This window comes from Euleptes europaea, chromosome 3 (assembly GCF_029931775.1).
Source record: "Euleptes europaea isolate rEulEur1 chromosome 3, rEulEur1.hap1, whole genome shotgun sequence".
Lineage (NCBI taxonomy): Eukaryota > Metazoa > Chordata > Lepidosauria > Squamata > Sphaerodactylidae > Euleptes > Euleptes europaea.
Window position 1 is genome coordinate 55,959,135 of NC_079314.1, and position 18,956 is coordinate 55,978,090.

The 18,956-nt window shown below is 46.0% G+C and overlaps 1 protein-coding gene across 2 annotated transcripts in view; it reads left to right on the top strand.

The window, feature by feature from the left end:
- Positions 1–16,963, top strand: part of GRM8 (glutamate metabotropic receptor 8) — a 599,857-nt gene extending 582,894 nt beyond the window's left edge. For both annotated transcript variants that reach the window (XM_056846078.1, XM_056846079.1), the window contains exon 10: positions 16,789–16,963. Coding sequence is in view for 1 of the 2 variants with exons in the window: in XM_056846079.1 (XP_056702057.1) it covers positions 16,789–16,838 (50 nt within the window). In the remaining variant the exon portion in view is untranslated. The remainder of the gene's footprint in view (positions 1–16,788) is intronic.
- Positions 16,964–18,956: the final 1,993 nt, after the last annotated feature.

Here is an 18,956-nt window from a genome sequence, read left to right on the forward strand (position 1 = left end):
GGGCTACAATCTTCCCACCTATACTATTTTCCTGCAGTACAGTGTAGTCCTGGGGGTGCACTATTTGCCCTCCATGAACAATTTCAGGTCAGAAAAATGGGGCAGACCCAACCTGTATTTTACCATATGCTTTCATGGACTGCAGCAATTTCTAAAGAACTTGTTCACCTTGCAAGTTGCATGACCAAGCTTTTTGCGCCATAGCTTGCACACAGTTTGCTTTTAGTGGCTTGCCTTTTATGCATCAACAACCTCACACAGCTAACACAGTATGCATTCAGTTGACATAAGTTGGAAGAGACCTCCAAGGTCATCTAGTCCGACCCCCTGCACAACGCAGGAAATTCACAACTACCCCCCTCCCCCCACACACACACCTCCAGTGACCCCCGCTCTATGCCCGGAGGAAGGCAAAAACCCTCCAGGATCCCTGGCCAATCTGTTCTGGAGGGAAATTCCTTCCTGACCCCAAAAAGACAATTGGCATTACCCTGCGCATGCAAGAAAGGGTCATGAGGGCAGAGCACTGACTCATTCCTTCCTGCCCTCCCTCTCATGATCTGCCAAAGTTCACAGAATCAGCACTGCTTTCAGATGGCTATCTAGCCTCTGCTTAAAAACCTCCCAAGAAGGAGAGCCCACCACCTCCCGAGGAAGCATATTCGACTTAGAAACAGCTGTAATTGTCAGGAAGTTCTTCTTAATGTGTAGCCTAAAACTCTTTTGATTTAATTTCAACCTGTTGGTTCAGGTCCAACCTTCTGGGGAGACAGAAAACAAATCAGCGCCATCTTCTATATGACAATCCTTCAGATACTTGAAGATAGCTATCATATCACCTCTCAGTCATTTCCTCTTCAGCTAAAACTATCAAGCTCCTTCAACCTTTCCTCATAGGACTTGGTCTCCAGACCCCTCACCATCTTCATTGCCCTCCTCTGGACACGTTCCAGCTTATCAACATCCTTCTTAAACTGTGGTGCTCAAAACTGAACACAGTATTCCAAGTGAGGTCGAACCAGAGCAGAGTAAAGTGATACCATCACTTGGCTTAATCTGGATACTATACTTGTGTTGATTAAGTCCAAAATAGCATTTGCCTTTTCAGCTACTGCATCATACTGCTGACTCATGTTCAGTGTATGGTCTGCTAAGACTCCTATGTCCTTTTCGCATACACTACTGCCAAGACAAGTCTCCCCCATCCTATAATTATGTAATTGATTCTTATTGCTTAAATGAAGAACTTTACATTTATCTCTGTTGAAATTCATTTTATTAGTTTAGGCCAGTTTTCCAGCCTGTCAAGATCATCCTGCATTCTCACTTTGTCTTCTACTGTATTTGCTACCCCTACCAATTTAGTATCATCTGCAAATTTAATGAGCATCCCCTCTATTCCTTCATCCAAGTCATTTATAAAGATGTTCAACAACACAGAGCCCAGGATAGATCCCTGAGGCACCCCAATTGTCACTCCTCTCCAAGAAGATGAGGAACCATTAACAAGCACTCTTGGGTTGTGATCTGTCAACCAGTTTCTGATTCGCCTAACAGTAATAGGATGCAAACCACACTTTACCACTGTTTCTTATATCTGACCAGTCTTGAATTTGCATTTCTGGGGGCATTTTGTGCAGCAACTCAATGGGGGAGTTGAGTCGCACTCTGCAGGCAGGAATCCGTCTGCAGAAAAGTCCCTGTGGATCCAAGTATGCATTCATATGTTGTATGTGCATACATCATGCATAGCACCTAGCACCTCACAAAATAATAAACACGCTTGCCACTTCACGCTGTAAACCCAGCACAAAAGAAGTGTAAAATGACCTTTAGGATTCCAGTCCAGATCACACCACTGCCCACCATGTCAAAGAGCTCCAACCAGCCTCCACCAGCTGGAGCTGCTTTGGTTTAGTCAAAAGTTTCCCAAAAGGGACAAAACATTAAACTCCAGGCTTTCACCCCAAGTTTAATGGATAGCTGCCACCAACCCTGGGGTCCAAAGGGTAAGCCTCCAGGCAAGGAGTCCAGGGTACCTCCAGCCAAGCTCCAAATTCAGTGTAACACTTTTCCTGCCAGGGTGAGACCTAGCCAGGACGGTTCACACTTCCCAAAACTGTCTCAGGTTTTTGGTAGGTGGTTTTTTCTCTCACACAAAGCCCTTAGAATTTAGGCTTGGAATCCCAAAATCAAAAGACACAGTCCATTTAAAGGCTAACAATTTATTTATCAGAGTTATGCTGGTTTACAGGAAAGAAAAAGTCATGAAGTTTTAAGCAAGAAAATAATAAACTATTTAGCATAGCTAACTAATACATTCAAAAGCCTTTTTGGTTCAAAAGGATTGGCAAAGGTTTCTTGCATCAGATTTATAGTTACCAAGTTCCAAATATGCTTCCAGCATTCAAAAGGTTGTCCAAAGTTTTCTCCAAGCAGGTCAGCTTGACCAGAGTTTCCCCCTCAAGGGCCAAAATCAAATGGGTTGTGATGCCGCCAGCACAGCTCTCCTGCTGTACCCCAAAGCGTGCATAGTTTGCTTAGGGCTGGTTTGTCCTTATATCCGTTTTCTCAAAAGGATGAGCTCATAGAAGCCAATTGAGAAAACGAAAGGAATTAGTTGTTAATTAATCGCTTGGTCAGAATGCTGACTCACTAAAAGGTGCTCAGGTGATGAAGTCTGCAGAACCCCCGGCACCTGAACATCGTCATAATGGCTGACCGATTAGTTACTATGGCAATGCACGGCCTTGCGTTCCAGAAAGGGGAGAGAAGGCTTTAACAAGCACCAGCTGGGGCCCACCTCACTCCCTCCACAGAAGCAGTTTTCAAAAGGAAACTTATTTTGCTGGTCTAAAATCCCAACAACACAGAATTCATAGGCTTCTAGGCCTGAACCAAAAGAAATAATACAATTCAAGAAATTGAGAGACCTCAACTTCTTGACAATGCTATCTGCAGAATGCTCAATTGACATCTGAGAATTCTCAATCTGAGAATTCTATGTAAGGAAGTTCATGAACTAAAGTGCTTCTATTCAGTAACTGAGATGCTCAGATGTGATTCTACTTTCTTCACAGGATGTCAGCAGAATTCGTTTTTCATGCTGCCTGGTCCTAGCCTATCGCTAAGCTGCACTCAATACCAGATATATTTCATTGCTAGGCAGCTTCTGCGGAGGCAGGGAATTTTCATAAAAAGAGCTATATTGCTTGCAAGTCTCTTCTCCCTGATACAGAAGGAATAATAATAAATAGCATTTACATACATTTCTTTTTAGTACTCAGAGTTCTTTACATTGCATGCATCATCTCAGTGATCTTTACAATGATTATGAAAGATACTACTGTGTTATAAATGTAGTCCTCTTTGGGCATAACTACACGATATGTCCAACATATGTCATGTCACAGATGTGTGACCGGACGTGCAGTCAGACATACATCACAGGAACCCATCTCAAAAAGGGCTTGTTCACTAGGCATGGCCAGGGCCCGGGGATGCTGTGCGGGGGCGGGGGGGAGAAGGGCCTTCCAGTTACCCTCTCTCCCTGCTTATGCTAGATGAAAGGGTGGCAGAGCCCTGCTGGACCAGACCAGTGATCCATCGAGTCCAGCATCCTGTCTCACACAGTGGCCAACCAGTTCTTCTGGAGGTCCAACAGCAGGGCATAGAGGCGGAGGCCTTCCTTTGATGTTTCCTCTGATGCTGGCACTGATGTTGCCTCCTGGCACTACCTGGCACTTTTCTCTGCCAAAAGTGGGGTGGGAGGGAAACCAGACACTTCACCCTTCTTGCTGCACTCCTCTATGGTGCCAAGCAAGCAAACACTTTTTGAAATAAGTTCCCACGATGTACATCTGACTGCGAGTGCAGTCATGTACCCATGACCTGAGATGTGTAGACCATATTGTGTAGTTATGCCCTTTTACAGGGTCATTGTGAGGAGACTGGATGTGGTTAGGATGAGAGGCAGTGAGCAGCTTAAATTTACCTAGTGAGTTCATAGCTGAGATGAGATTACAATCAGAAATCTCTCCGCTTCAGTCCCCTATTTTGACAATGTGTATGCCACTTCTCCAGACCTCCTGGAGTTGAGCTAGTGTAGTATACTGGTATAATGTGTCAAATGGGATCTGGGAGACCCAGGCTCAAGTCCCCACTCTGCCATGAATCTTGCTTGGTGACTTTGTGCCTGTCAAATTCTCTCTCTCTCTCTCTGCCTCTCTCTCCCACTCTCTCTTTGTGTGTGTGTTAGGGTTGCCAAACTCCAGGTGGCGTTTAGAGATCTCCAGCCAATAGAGATCAGTTCTGCTGGAGAAAATGGCTGCTTTGGAAAGTGACTCTATGGCATTAGAGTCCCTCCCCTTCCCAAACCCTGCCCTCCTCAGGTCCCACCCAAAAATCTCCAGGTATTTCCCAAACCGGAGCTGGCAACCCTACTCTGTGTGTATGTATGTGTGTGTGTGTGTGTGTGTGTACCTCCTCTACCTCAGAGGATGGTTGTGAGGATAAAACCAGAAAGGACAAAACATGTTTACCTCCCTTGACAGTGGAACAAGGGTAGGATAAAAATGCACTTGACAGTAGCTATAAATGTGGCAGGATGTATGTATGTTGTCTTTTCCTTGCTGAAAGCAAGTTCCCAAAGAAACTTACAGACCAAATTGAAACCCGTGGCGCAGAATGTTAAGCTGCAGTACTGCAGTCAAAAGCTCTGCTCACGACCTGAGTTCGATCCCGACGGAAGTCGGTTTCAGGTAGCCGGCTCAAGGTTGACTCAGCCTTCCATCCTTCCGAGGTCGGTCAAATGAGTACCCAGCTTGCTGGGAGTAAAGGGAAGATGACTGGGGAAGGCACTGGCAAACCACCCCGCAAACAAAGTCTGCCTAGAAAACGTCGGGATGTGATGTCTCCCCATGGGTCAGGAATGACCCGGTGCTTGCACAGGGGACCTTTACCTTTTTAAATGTATTAAGAAGACAGCTTCATGTGTATTCTGATCAGTACACTTGGATAAGGATGATGAGAATTCTGTATTAGTGATCAAGAGCAACCATTTCCCTGTAAAGAGACCATAATCTTGACTAATTTTTAGGAATGGTTTCAAATTTTGCATTTCTGCAGTTTCAGTCCCCATACCCCTCTGTTGATTTTGCATTTCTCTGTTGCCAATCAAACTTACAAGTCTTTAGGGCCATTTTCTGAGCCCCCCACCACACACACACACACACACACACACACACACACACTGAATTTTTCCTCTACAGTGTACAAATTTGTAAATGTTATTTATGTGTCAATAAAGCAGAATTATATGCATATTATACATGCTAATGATGCACATTTGCAAATAAATACCATATAAACTGCATATAAAAGCAGTATGAGCGTATATTTAAGTCTGTGAAACAAACAGCAAAATGTAGAACACCAAAACAACGTGGACAAAAGTACAAGTGCATATAAAAAGAAACAAAATAGAAAACAGTAGCTTATGCTTACCAGTTACTTTAGAAGGTTTATAGCTAGGGTTGACAAGTCCCTCTTTGTTACTAGCAGGAGGTTTTGGGGGCAGAGCCTGAGGAGGGCGGGGTTTGGGGAGGGGAGGGACTTTAATGCCATAGAGCCCAATTGCCAAAGCAGCCATTTTCTGCAGGTGAACTGATCTCTATTGGCTGGAGATCAGTTGTCATAGCAGGAGATCTCCATCTAGTACCTGGAGGTTGGCAACCCTGCCTATAGCACTCTTAATTCCAAACCCCCCTTCACTGCCATGACTGGCATTCTGTCACAGTGGCATGAAACATTTGAAGTTCTGGGTCTGTTAAAATATTGCTACTACTGCCATAGGCTTCTCGATTGCCTGGGACTGGTAATGAATTCCCCGCCCCAAGCCCCACTCTCCCACTCTTGACAAATTGAGGAGCCAGAGACAAAATGTCCTCCATAGCAACATCCTAGAATTTCCCCCAATCTCTATGGTCCTTTCCTTAAGAGATTACGGAAAATTCCTAGAGTAACAACCATAAATGGTTACACATTCTCCTGCGATTCCACCCTCTCCAGAGACCATCCCACAAATCTCCTGACATTTTCCTAGGCAGTGTTAGGAACCTTGTCTAGGACAAAACCAAAACCTTACACAAAAGTCCTCTCTGCCACTGCCACATGCATTAGGGTAAGGAAGCTGCAATAAAGACTCATGGCAACAGTGAAAAATGTGCTCATTTTAAGCAGGGCCTAACTCGGGGGGGGGGTGAACTTTTTAATATGTACATCTTAACTTCTGTGCCAGTAAAATTTCACACCAAAATATGCAGTGTAGGAACAGCCTGAGAATACCAGCTAAAGATAAATTTTGCTGCTAGTTAGTCTAAATCCCAGCATGCACTGAAATGTGCTTTACATACTTAGATTCTTGTTTTGGCAACTTTCCCTGAACCTCATCTGAATCTACATGCATATATTATTACAACACATTATGTAGCCATCCCTTTCATGCTGGTGTTTTGATGATAATACATTCCTATTCCTAATGGCAGAAAAAAGTCTAATTATATTTGCATTTCAATGGGTAGGTTCCCTAGTGTCTTTCAAGGCAGCATCTGCAGGTTTAGTCATATTTTTTTTTCAAGCAGCAAAACACAAACATGAACCTGAATTGGAATATTCTATATGTTATCCACAATATTACTGGGTATGTAATGTGTGAGAAGGGGAAAAGAAAATCTTCCTTTATTGATCACTCTGCTTTATTGCCCAGAGCAGATTTGAATAGTTCCAATCTCCTTTTCCATGGGTGGAGGAGCTGCCTTTATATAGCAATTAGAGGAACTGGAGTCCTGTTGTATCTCTGAGCCGCATTTTCTCATAGAATCCATCCAGATCACACCTAACAATAGTATACAAAGTCTTATGGCTAGAAACTCTTGCCACATCAGAGATAAAACCCTTTCTGAAATGCTACCATGAGCTCATTGAACAGTGCTCTTTTGATTATAGTAAATAAATGTAAGCTCTTGACCCATCGAACCAGAAAACACCACAGAGACAATCAGATTCCAAGCAGATGGCTTTACTGGTCAAATAGGCAATACAGTGCTTTGAAGGCAAGATGACAGCTATGAGTTGTCTTGCCCGTTATTTGGAAATATAAGGCAGAGAAACGGCGGGAGATTGCAAAGCATAAACAGAGCATTATTTCCCAGGAGTGGCGTTCCCAGGCTTTGGTATGTGTAGCCGTCCTTGAAGTCTGGACGGTTCAGCAGAAAAACGAAAGGAAACATCTAAACCGAGATAACAGACTGACATTCTGCTCCCCTTAAGACCCCCTCCCATCCGGCAAGGGGGCTGGTCTGTCCGGGTAGGTATTGTGAAAGGCGTTGACGAGTTTGGGGGCGGAGACATCCCGTGCGCGAACCCATTCGTCATAGGCAGGGGGGAAGTGTTTCCAGCGGATCAGGTATTGCAAGGCCCCATGGTGTATGCGGGAATCCAGGATTTTGGAGACTTCGAAATGTTCTTTCCCCCCCCACCACCATTATGGGCTGTTCAGGAGGCGGCTCCGGGTGCCATTGCGAGGAAGCAACATGGGGCTTTAGAAGGCTGATATGGAAAACGGGGTGCACACGCCTCAGAGTTTTGGGGAGAGACAGTTCCACCGTGACAGGATTTATGATGCGGATGATGGGAAATGGGCCAATGTATTTAGCATTGAGCTTATGGCACGGACGGGTGGAGCGCAGATTCTTGGTGGAAAGGTATACCAAGTTATCCACTTGCAGGTCCCCACCGGGGGAACGATGCTTGTCAGCCTGCGCCTTGCATTTGCGCTTGGCTCGGTCTAGGTTGCTAACCAGCCAGGGCCATGTTGTACGGAGGGTGTGTGCCCAAGAGGCAATGTCGGCATCCCCCTCCCCCTCTAATCCTTCTATTGGGGTGATAGGATTGAAGTCCTGTCCATACACCGCATAAAACGGGCTGAAACCTGTGGACTGATGTACAGCATTATTGTAGGCATATTCTGCAAAAGGCAACAGTTCCACCCAGTCATCTTGGTGGTAATTGACATAACAGCGCAAATAGCATTCAAGTACAGCATTGACACGTTCGGTTTGACCATCCGTTTGGGGATGGTATGCACTAGACAACCCCTGCTCCACCCCCACCAATTTGAGAAAAGCTTTCCAAAACTTAGCAACGAAACTACTTCCGCGGTCGCAGATTATCTTGCGCGGAAACGAATGTAGTCTAAAGACATGTGACACGAAGAGGCGGGCCAACTTCTGAGCGGAGGGGATCCCCGCACATGGAACCAAATGTATTTGCTTAGAAAATAAGTCAGTGATAACCCATAACACAGTTTTCCCCCCACTGAGAGGGAGATCCGTCATAAAATCCATAGCAATCACTTCCCAGGGTTTGCTGGGTATTTCAAGTGGTTGCAGTAGTCCTGGGGGCTTGCCTTGAGATCGTTTGACTGTGGCGCAAACAGGACAGCTGCGAATAAAAGAGTCAATGTCAGAACGCATTCCCCCCCACCAAAATTGTCTGCGCAACAGGTGAAGGGTCTTTAGGAACCCAAAGTGTCCAGCTGTTTTTACTCCATGAGCCAAGTGTAAGACGTCTTTTCGGAGCGCTTTGGGCACATATAATTTCGAGTCTTTGTACCAAGAGCCTCCTTGTTCGATTACATCAGGAGGCAGGGTTTGATCAGAGCGTTCCATAAGGCATTGTTCCCGAAGGGAATTTAAGAAAGATTCGGAGACGGGAACCCCCCCCCCTTGTTTACGGTGGTAGTAAGAGCAGTTATGGGGGTTGACGAGGGGGAAGCGCTTACGTGCGGTGGTGTGCAGACTGCAGGCGGCTGGGCGGCCGGTTGGGTTGGAGGAGCTGGAGCGCCGGCTATCATGTGTTTTCGTTGTGGGGGCAGCTGGGCGGCCGGTAGGGCTGGAGGAGCTTGCGCGCCGGCTACCGTGTGCTTCCGCTGGGGCAGCGTCTGGGATCGAGTTTGTACAGCCAGTACGGGCAGGGCTTCTCTTTGAGCAGGCGTAAATAAAGAGTTTGTTGGCCGATCGAGTTTCGCCGGGTATTGAGGCAACCGGGAGAGAGCATCTGCGAGAACGTTTTGTTTTCCAGGGACATGCTTCAGGACAAAACGAAACTGAGCAAAGAATTCCGCCCAACGCTGTTTTTTCGCGGATAACTTATGGGTTCCCGTGAGGGTGGCTAGATTCTTGTGATCGGTCCATACTTCGAAGGGGACTTTAGACCCTTCCAGGAATTGTCGCCATAGAGTAAGCGCATGGTGAACGGCTGAGGCTTCTTTCCCCCAAATGGGCCAGTTCAATTGGGAGTGCGCAAATTTCTTTGAGAAATAAGCGCAGGGGTGAAGGAGACCATCTGGTCCTCTTTGGACCAGGGCCCCTCCCATAGCCACGTCGGAGGCATCGCCTTGTACAATGAACATTCGATTTGGGTCTGGGTGCCGTAGCACAGGTTCCGACATGAAAAGGCATTTGAGGGCTACAAAGGCGGTCTGGCATTGATCAGTCCACAGTATCTTAGCGGAGGGTAATGTAGCAGAGCTTCCTTTACCCTTGGTTTTCAGAAGGTCGGTGATGGGCAGCGCTATTTGGGCGAAGTTAGGGATAAATCCGCGGTAGAAATTAGCAAAGCCCAGAAATTGTTGTACTTGCTTGCGGTTGGAGGGAGGAGTCCAATCGAGGACAGATTGGACCTTGGCCGGGTCCATGCTAAGGCCATGGTGGGAGATTATATATCCGAAGAAAGTTATTTTGCTCTGGTGAAATTCGCATTTAGCCAACTTTGCAAAGAGTTGGTGATTGCGCAGGCGGTGCAGAACTTCTCGGACCAAAGTGACGTGCTTGTCCATGGTTTTTGAATAAATAAGAATGTCATCCAAATAAACTACCACCCCGATGTACAGTAAATCATGGAGGATTTCGTTGATGAGTTGCATGAAGACCCCCGGGGCACCTTTTAACCCGAAAGGCATCACAAGGAATTCAAACATTCCAAAACAGCTAGAGAAGGCAGTGAGGGGTTCGTCCCCCTCGCGGATACGGACGCGGTAGTAGGCTTCTACTAGGTCCAATTTGGAGAATATACATCCTTCTTGTAGTTGTCCCAAAATATCTGAAATTAGCGGTATAGGATAGGCGTTGGCTTGAGTAACTGCACTGAGTTTTCGGAAGTCAATGCAGAGGCGTAGGTCGCCCTCCTTTTTTCGGATGAAAAACGCGGGGGCTGAGTTGGGAGCATTCGATGGGCGAATGAACCCTCTGGCAAGATTTTTGTCCAAAAAGTCCCGTAGTACAGTGCGCTCGGAAGTGCTCATAGGGTAAATCTTACTCTTGGTTAATGTGCAGTCCTTCACCACCTCAATTGCACAGTCAGTGGCCCTGTGGGGGGGTAAGGCATCACATTCTTTAATGTTAAAAACATCTGCAAAGTCCTGGTATACATCAGGTAGGGACGGCGGTGATGGGACATCGGAGATTAATGCCGGAGCGGGTGGAGACAGCACCGCAACTTGCTGTCGGTGTTGGTCGCATTTGGGGTTAGCAAAGGAGATAGTGTTCGTCTCCCAGTCTATACTGGGACTATGACCTTTAATCCAGTTAATTCCCAGGACCACTTCAAATCGGATAGGGGCTATGGTAAAGTCTATTTGCTCCCAGTGGGAACCAATACCCATCGCTACTCCCTGTGTGCGATGATCGACTGGTCCCCCCTTAAAAGGGCTCCCATCCATCTGGGCAAATTGGACGGGAGCTGGTAAAGCCTCGGACTTGACTTTGAGGGCTGCAAACGTGGCCTCGCTGATTAAAGTGCGGCTGTAGCCAGAGTCAATAAGTGCCTTGACAGGCAGTTGGGGACCCCCTATATAGTGTTGCAACACTGCGTCCACATACACCGTATTTTCTACTTCTTTCACCTTCGTCGGTTTCGTAGGTTTTGCAGGAGAAGCTGCGGGGGTCTGCGGGGACGTTCCATTCACCGCAGACTGTGACCGGTTATTAGACAGGTCAAGAGGCGAGTCCAGGTTTAGCGCTGGGGTATTCTGGAGATGATCCCCGTCCGAAGATGGAGAATTGTCCCCCACTGGGGCACTTGTAATCCGAGACCCGGAGGGGTCTGTAGAAATAGGAAGATCGGGAGAGTCTCTGAACTGAAGTGCAGAGGGTGTGAACCGACCCGGCGTTGTACTGCGGGCGGCCGCGGTGCCTCCGCGTTGAGGTCTTCCCCGGTTTTGTGACAGGTCAGGAAGCGAGTCCAGGGATAACGCTGGGATATCCCAGGGAAGATCCCTGTCCGAAGATGGAGAATTGTCCCCCACTGGGGCACTTGTAATCCAGGACCCGGAGGGGTCTGCAGAAGTAGGAAGTGCAGAGGGTGTGGGCCGTCCCGGTGCTGTACTGCGGGTGGCCGCGGTGCCTCTGCATTGAGGCCGTCCCCGAGCTCGGGGCAATGCATTCGGTCGAGGGAGTTCCAGGTGTTGAGGACATGCTGAAACAAAGTGGTTCATCGCGCCGCAAACGAGGCAAGCTCCCCTTTGGAATCGGGATTCGCGATCTTGAGGGGGCCGTGCTGATCTCTGCGGGCAGGGAACGGAAGCTTCGGGGGAGGCTTCTGGCTTCCCCTCACCTTGGGTCGCTGACAAGGTAGTATCTCTGCCGAGCCGGCAAAAGAGATCTTCAGTTTGGGTGGTCTCCATGGAACTGGAGGTAGTACGGGTGCTGGTGTAGATCCAAGGAACGGGACCCCTGGACTTCCTGGCGGTGGCAGGACGGGAGCTCTGGGGTCTCCTGGCACCACAGGCACTGCTGGAGTTACTGGCAACATGGGCGCTCCGCCCAGAGATGCCGCAGGTTGCTGCGGTTGAGCCTGATCAGGAGACCCTGGTTGTGGAGCTGGGGCCGAGCCATCCGGTTCGGCTTGTATCTGCTGCAAGCAGTCGTTGTCGTGAAGCAAAAAGTGCATTTGACCCTGCAAGTGGGCCACCCGGTCTATGTGTTCCCGATTGTGCTGTCGGAGCAAAAACATATCCTTGCCCGCATCACCTAAGCGACGGGGCTGGCTGATTCGAAGGTTTGCAGTCCAGAGAGTTTCCTCATAGTGCAAGTCCTCTTTGGTCCCCTTACGATCCGCTAAAACTTGATCTGCTTCAAGTTTGGTGGTCAGGGTCGTGGTCACTAGTGGCAGAGCTTCCTGCTCCCATGCCGAAATAGGTCCGGCTTGATCCGGAAGATCCAGTCGCGGCTGGACCTGAACCGCTAAGGTCGCTGCGCTGACACCAAAGATGGGGGTTGACAGCTTAGCAATCCCGGCTATTGAAGCGGTGGTCGAGGTCATTCCGTGGAAGAGCGCAACCATCCGTTTTGCCAGTGCTTTTGGCCCGGCTCCGCACACCCGGGCCAGTTGAGCATCCTCCACTAGACAACCTGACACTAGGAGGTCGTGGCGGGCGCTGGCTTCCACGCTGCGCCCGTACAAGTCCAGTCAGGCGGCTACGTTCCACTTCTGCCCGATGAACGTTGTCTAGGGCGTCCTCAAAGGAAGGTGTCAAGGATGAGACCCTTCCAGGGCTCCGGCTCCGGGGAACAGATCCACCAGGACCGGGGCGAACCACACCGGGCTCACTCGGAGAGCTCTGTCTTAGCTCCCATCCGAGTGGCAGGCGAACCACACGGGGCTCCAGCCATGGTAAACTCACTCGGAGAGCTCTGTCTTAGCTCCCATCCAAGTGGCAGGCGAACCACACGGGGCTCCAGCCATGGTAAACTCACTCGGAGAGCTCTGTCTTAGCTCCCATCCAAGTGGCAGGCGAACCCTCCTGGGCTCCAGCCTGACTGATGAAAAAGGTGATGATGGATAGCTGTCATAATGTAAGCTCTTGACCCATCGAACCAGAAATCACCACAGAGACAATCAGATTCCAAGCAGATGGCTTTACTGGTCAAATAGGCAATACAGTGCTTTGAAGGCAAGATGACAGCTATGAGTTGTCTTGCCCGTTATTTGGAAATATAAGGCAGAGAAACGGCGGGAGATTGCAAAGCATAAACAGAGCATTATTTCCCAGGAGTGGCGTTCCCAGGCTTTGGTATGTGTAGCCGTCCTTGAAGTCTGGACGGTTCAGCAGAAAAACGAAAGGAAACATCTAAACCGAGATAACAGCCTGACAATAATAAAGTATATAGAGTAAACATTTAAAGAATAAAGACTTGCCCAGAAATTTTATTTGGGTTTGATTTGGATCATTCTGTTTGTTAAAAATGATGTTTGAGTTCTTTGTGTGTGTGTGTGCTTGCTGTCAAGTCGCAGCCAGTTTATGGTGACCCTGTAGGGTTTTCAAGGCAAGAAACGTTCAGAGGTAGTTTTCCATTGCCTGCCTCTGCATGAGCGGAGAGAGTTCTGAAAGAACTGTGACTGGCCCAAAGTCACCCAGCAGGCTTCATGTGGAGAAGTGGGGAATGGAACCTGGTTCTCCAGATTAGAGTCTGCCACTCTTAACCACTACACCACACTGGCTCATTTTGGGTTCTTTAGTGATGTTAGATCACATGCTAGAGATTATTGCATCCTGATGACATTTATGTGGTTACATTTTTTAATTTTAAATTTTTTAAATCAGTATTGTTTATATTTAGCCTTTCTCCCCAGTGGGGATGTGAGCAGTGGGGTCCCTCAGGGATCTGTGTTGGGATCAGTACTTTTCAACCTGTTCATTAATGACCTGGAGTTGGGATTAAACAGTGAAGTAGCCAAGTTTGCAGATGACACCAAATTATTTAGGGTTGTTAAAACAAAATTGGACTGTGAAGAGCTCCAGAAGGATCTCTACAAACTGGAAGAATGGGCATTAAAATGGCAAATGAGATTCAATGTGAGCAAGTGTAAAGTGATGCATATTGGGGCAAAAAATCCCAATTTAACATATACACTGATGGGATCTGTGCTGGCAGCGACAGACCAAGAAAGGGATCTCGGGGTGGTAGTGGATAGCTTGATGAAGATGTCAACCCAGTGTGCGGCTGCTGTAAAAAAGGCAAATTCCATGCTGGCCATAATTGGACGAGGAATTGAGAATAAAACTGCTGATATCATACTGCCATTGCACAAATCTATGGTGAGACTACACTTGGAATACTGTGTACAGTTCTGGTCACCACACCTAAAAAAGATATTACAGAGCTTGAGAAGGTGCAGAAAAGAGCAACCAAAATGATTAGGGGACTAGAGCAACTGCCCTATGAGGAGCAGTTAAAATGCTTAGGGTTGTTTAGCTTGGAAAGAAGGCAGCTGAGGGGAGACATGATAGAGGTCTATAAAATTATGCATGGTTTGGAGAGAGTGGACAGGGAGAAGTTTTTCTCCCTCTCCCATAATACTAGAACGCGGGTTCATCTGCTGAAGTTGGAGGGTGAGAGATTCAAAACTGATATAAGGAAGTATTTCTTCACACAACGCATAGTTAAATTGTGGAACTCCCTGCCCCAGGATGTGGTGATGGCTACCAACTTGGAAGGCTTTAAGAGGGGAATGGACATGTTCAAGGAAGAGAGGGGTAATCATGGCTACTAGTTAAAATGGATACTGGTCATGATGCATACCTGTTCTCTCCAGGATCAGAGGAACATGCTGAATATATTGGGTGCCAAACCACACACTGAGAGGAAAAGATTCCCATTCTAGAGGGCAGTGAATTTTCTGTTGCTGAGCCAGTACACAAAGCCATGGGAATGAGTTTTCCTTTTGTACTTTCCCTCCATTGGGATCATGAGATGGGAATGGAGTAGGGCTGTCAACTTTGGGTTGGCAAATTCCTAGAGTTTGTAGGGGGGGTGAGCTTGGGGAAGACAGGATTTGGGGAGGGGAGGAACCTCAGTGGGGTATAATGCCATAGAGCCCACTCTCCAAAGCTGACATTTTGTCCAGGGGAATGGATCACTGTAGTCTAAAGATCAATTGTACTTCTAGGAAATCTCCAGGTCTTACCCGAAGTTTGGCAGCCCTCAAATGGAATCTATTTAATTATAAACAATAAGGGAGTTAAAACCTACATGCATGCGTGCCACACACATGAACCTTACACTAGGTTTAGAGTTATCAGAATGTCAAATGTTTCTTCCATCACATGCCCTTTAAAAAATAGAAATGTAAGTCAGCTTGGAGGAATGGAAACCAAAAGCAGAGAAAAAGAGCCAGATCTGGCCATCACTTTAGCTGCAGAAGTTGTAGGAAATTTCAGTTCTGTTAGACTTCTGATTTGCATGAACTAAGCCCATTCAGCTGATTTTTATTAGCTGCATTCTGAATACACATGATTAATAAAGAAGTCCAGGATAAAATGAATGCTTAGTTTAGGAGGAAACTAACTAATATCTGTTGTTTGGAATTCCTTTTTAAGGAAAAAATATATAACCAAAATTAATGTTTAAAAAAATTCCTCCTGACCCTTTTCTACTTATTGACAGTTCTCGTTATTTTATAGCACCTCTGGAGTAAGGTTGCCAACCTCCAGGTGCAGTCTTGAGGTCTCCTGGAATTTCATCTGATCTCCAGAATACAGAGATCAGTTCCCCTGGAGAAAAATGGCGGCTTTGGAGGGTGGTCTTTATGGCAGCACATCCCTGCCAAGCTCATTGCCTTTTCCAAACTCCATCATCCCAAGATTCCAGTCCCCAAACTCCAGGAATTTTCCAGTCCATAGTTGGCAACTTGTAAGTTTCTCCTTTATGCTGTGTCTAATGCTTGTGTGAACCTACCCAATTCATGGGATGATTTCATTGTTAGAGGATGGTCTGCATGTATGATTGCCCCCCACAGACATAACTGCAGTGATACATGATTTGCAATTGCAATGTTTTTCAAAGAAGTTGGTTCCCACACTTCAGCTGCTAGTGATCAGTTGTATAATTATCAAGTGTAATAATAATAATTCTTCAGATCTGTATAACTGTTCAACTGCTGAAAACACTTTACAGTGACACTTTTAAACAGCCCTATAATGCAGCTGGTATTATCATCAACCTCCTAGTGCAGATGGCAAGCTGCGATACAATGGCTTACCCAAGGGCAGTAGTAAGATGGTGTTTGAGATTAAGTTTGAACTTGCGCTCCTGAAGCACAGCTTCTATGCCAGTAATCCCCAACATGGCATTCATGGGTGCCGTCATGACTGCCGATGCATTTGCTAGTGCCTACTTGCTTCTTCCCTACGGAGAAGAGCCAATGCAGACTTTCTTCCATCTTACTGGAGCAGGTGGTGCTTCAGATAGGGTTGCCTGGCCTGGCAACCAGCAGAAGATGAGGCTGTGGGCACTTGGGAGCTGGCTGGCAGCTGATGGCATGACATCGCTTCCAGGGAAACCAAGAAGAGACATCAGTCCTCTCTAGGAATAGCCAAAAACTGTAGTTTTACTATAGAGTTTCAACAAATTCTGGGAAGTGATATCACACCATTGACCAGTTGCCATTTTTAAATTTTATGTTTCTCCCAGCACCACTCAGAGTAGCAATCTCACAGTGTAGCAATCAATTTAATCTGGAACTTGAACAAAACTGTATGTCAAGTGCCTTGGCAATTCCTAATGCCCTTGCCTTATTCAATTTCTTTGAAGATGCTCAGATGGCCAATCACCAGCTCAGAACATTTCATAGGACTGTTACGTTTCTGAAATCCCATTCTCTTTCTCACCATAAGAAAGGCTTTTCTTTATTCTGTTACCTAATCTGCCTTTGGGTTTTGTCTTACAGCTTCCTCGACCAAGACAACTTATGTCAGTTACAGCAATCATGCAAACTGAGTGGGGAAACAAAAACATACCTGAAGACTTGCAGTATGTGAACTTAAGAACAAATGATGATCACATCTGGAGAATTCAGCCTCTGGAGATGTCTCTAGACCCCAGTCTCCTCTGTGCAAGGAAAAGGATTAACCATGAGCCCAAAGCTGGAGGGGCGGGTGGGTTGGGAGAAAATGGCCCAGAATTATTATATAATTATAATCTATGACTGCCTGTCAAATGTTCGAACTGTTTACTCATGAAAGAAGGTGAATCACAAAAGGAAAACAAAACAAATTGTTAGCTTGTGAAAAAAATGCTGTTGAAATAAAACCATGTCTGATGTTATACTTGTAAGTACTTTTTGTGATCGTGAGAATTTCCATTCCTGTCCAACATTTGTTCAACTTGTATAAGATGAAGTTTGTTTCTTGTGATGGCTGACTGAATTGAAGCCCTGCGTTGTGCTAATGAGAAATGCAATGGTTGACGCATGCACATTTTTATACAAAATAATTTATTTCTATGAATAAAGGAATGTTTTGCAAATGTTGAGACTTGTTTCGTTGCAGTTTTGAGAGGCCAGTTCATATGCCTGGTGCTGGTTTTGAGTATTTGTGTATACTGAGTAAATGTGTGATGTGCCATGAAAACTGAAGTCTTGGCATCAGGAGAAGGTATGCTTGGTATGATGGTGACCAGTGTCTTCAGAGGCTTAAGGATGAGAAGTGAGGCCATCTTGTGGATTTCTATACCTATGAGGAGCTAACCTGGAAGGGTGTTGCTTGTTTCAGGGATGACCAGGACAGGCTGCAAATAGGAGTATAGGGGGCCAGGGAGAATGGATCTGTTTCCACTTCCTTGCAAGGACACTGATGACATTGTGGTCCCATCCTCTGTACGTGTGTGTGGGTGTGTCTGTTTTCCCAATAAGATTTCTAGTGATTCTTTTTCATAGTAAAAATTTTCTTAATTAAAAAATTAGCTTAAGGTTGACAAATGACCTATTGTGTCATTGTTTGGAAATGAGCTGTTCCCCTTCCTTCCAAATTTTGTAAATATCAGTCAAAATGTTATAATGATATAAGTCAGTAATAGATGGCAGCTGGGAACCCTATTGCTACTACTATCCAAGCATTAGAAGCCACGTTCCTAGTGATCAGTATCTACATGTGTGCCTATAAGACTATATGATATCAGCCAAATGTGATCCAAATTTAGAGTTTCCAACCAAATTTACCGCTGATGGAAAAAAAAGATCAAGGGGTTAGGAGTATGCACCATTTTTTTCTGGGTTTTTTTGGGTTTGGGTATAATAAACCCGGAAATTTTCAAAAAACGGCCAAATCCTTATATCAGCTTTTTTGAATATTTGAAAACTTTCAGGTTAATTAAACCTGAACCCGACAAATAAGCTACACAGAGCTGAATGCTGGGCCTGGCCAAGCCCAGTGTTCAGTTCTGCACTGCCTACTGCCTCCAAAGTCCACATTGACGTCAGAGGCTGCAGCGCAGATAAAAATCAGCATTATTCGGGATCAAGTTTTTTGTCTCTCTTTATTTGCCGCCTTTTTTACCAGTAAAAAAAACAACAACTGAAAAATACCAATAAGGTATCTTTTGGGTGGTTTTCAGGTCAGCTTTAGCTGAATGCACACTTCTACAAGGGGTCCCCCTGGATAACCTAAAAAGTCAGGTAGTGGATCATGGGACTTGCATATAGGAAAAACATGTAGTATGGGAGCTACAGTAAGGAGAATGGGATAAGGATGAGTAAAAAATGCTGGCTGGATCCAGCCCTCACTATGGCTACTCTGTACTTTTTTAAAAAAAAATGATGACAATGCTATCATATTCATATTATAAAAAGGGGTTTCTTTCACTTCTATTGCCAATGGCTGCTTGGCATCTTAGTTCATCATTTTTATAGCACTTTTAAACACAGTTGTCTTGTTCATTCTCAAAAAAACCCAGAAGATAAGTTATGCTGATCTTACTGCCTACTCCAGTTACTTGCTAAAGCTATCAAAAAAAAAAAAAAAAACCTTTGGAAGCCAAGGAAGGAACTGAAGCTTTGGTCTTCCATGTTCAGACTCAGCACTTTGTCCATGCCATAACACTTGGCTGTGGTACCAAACC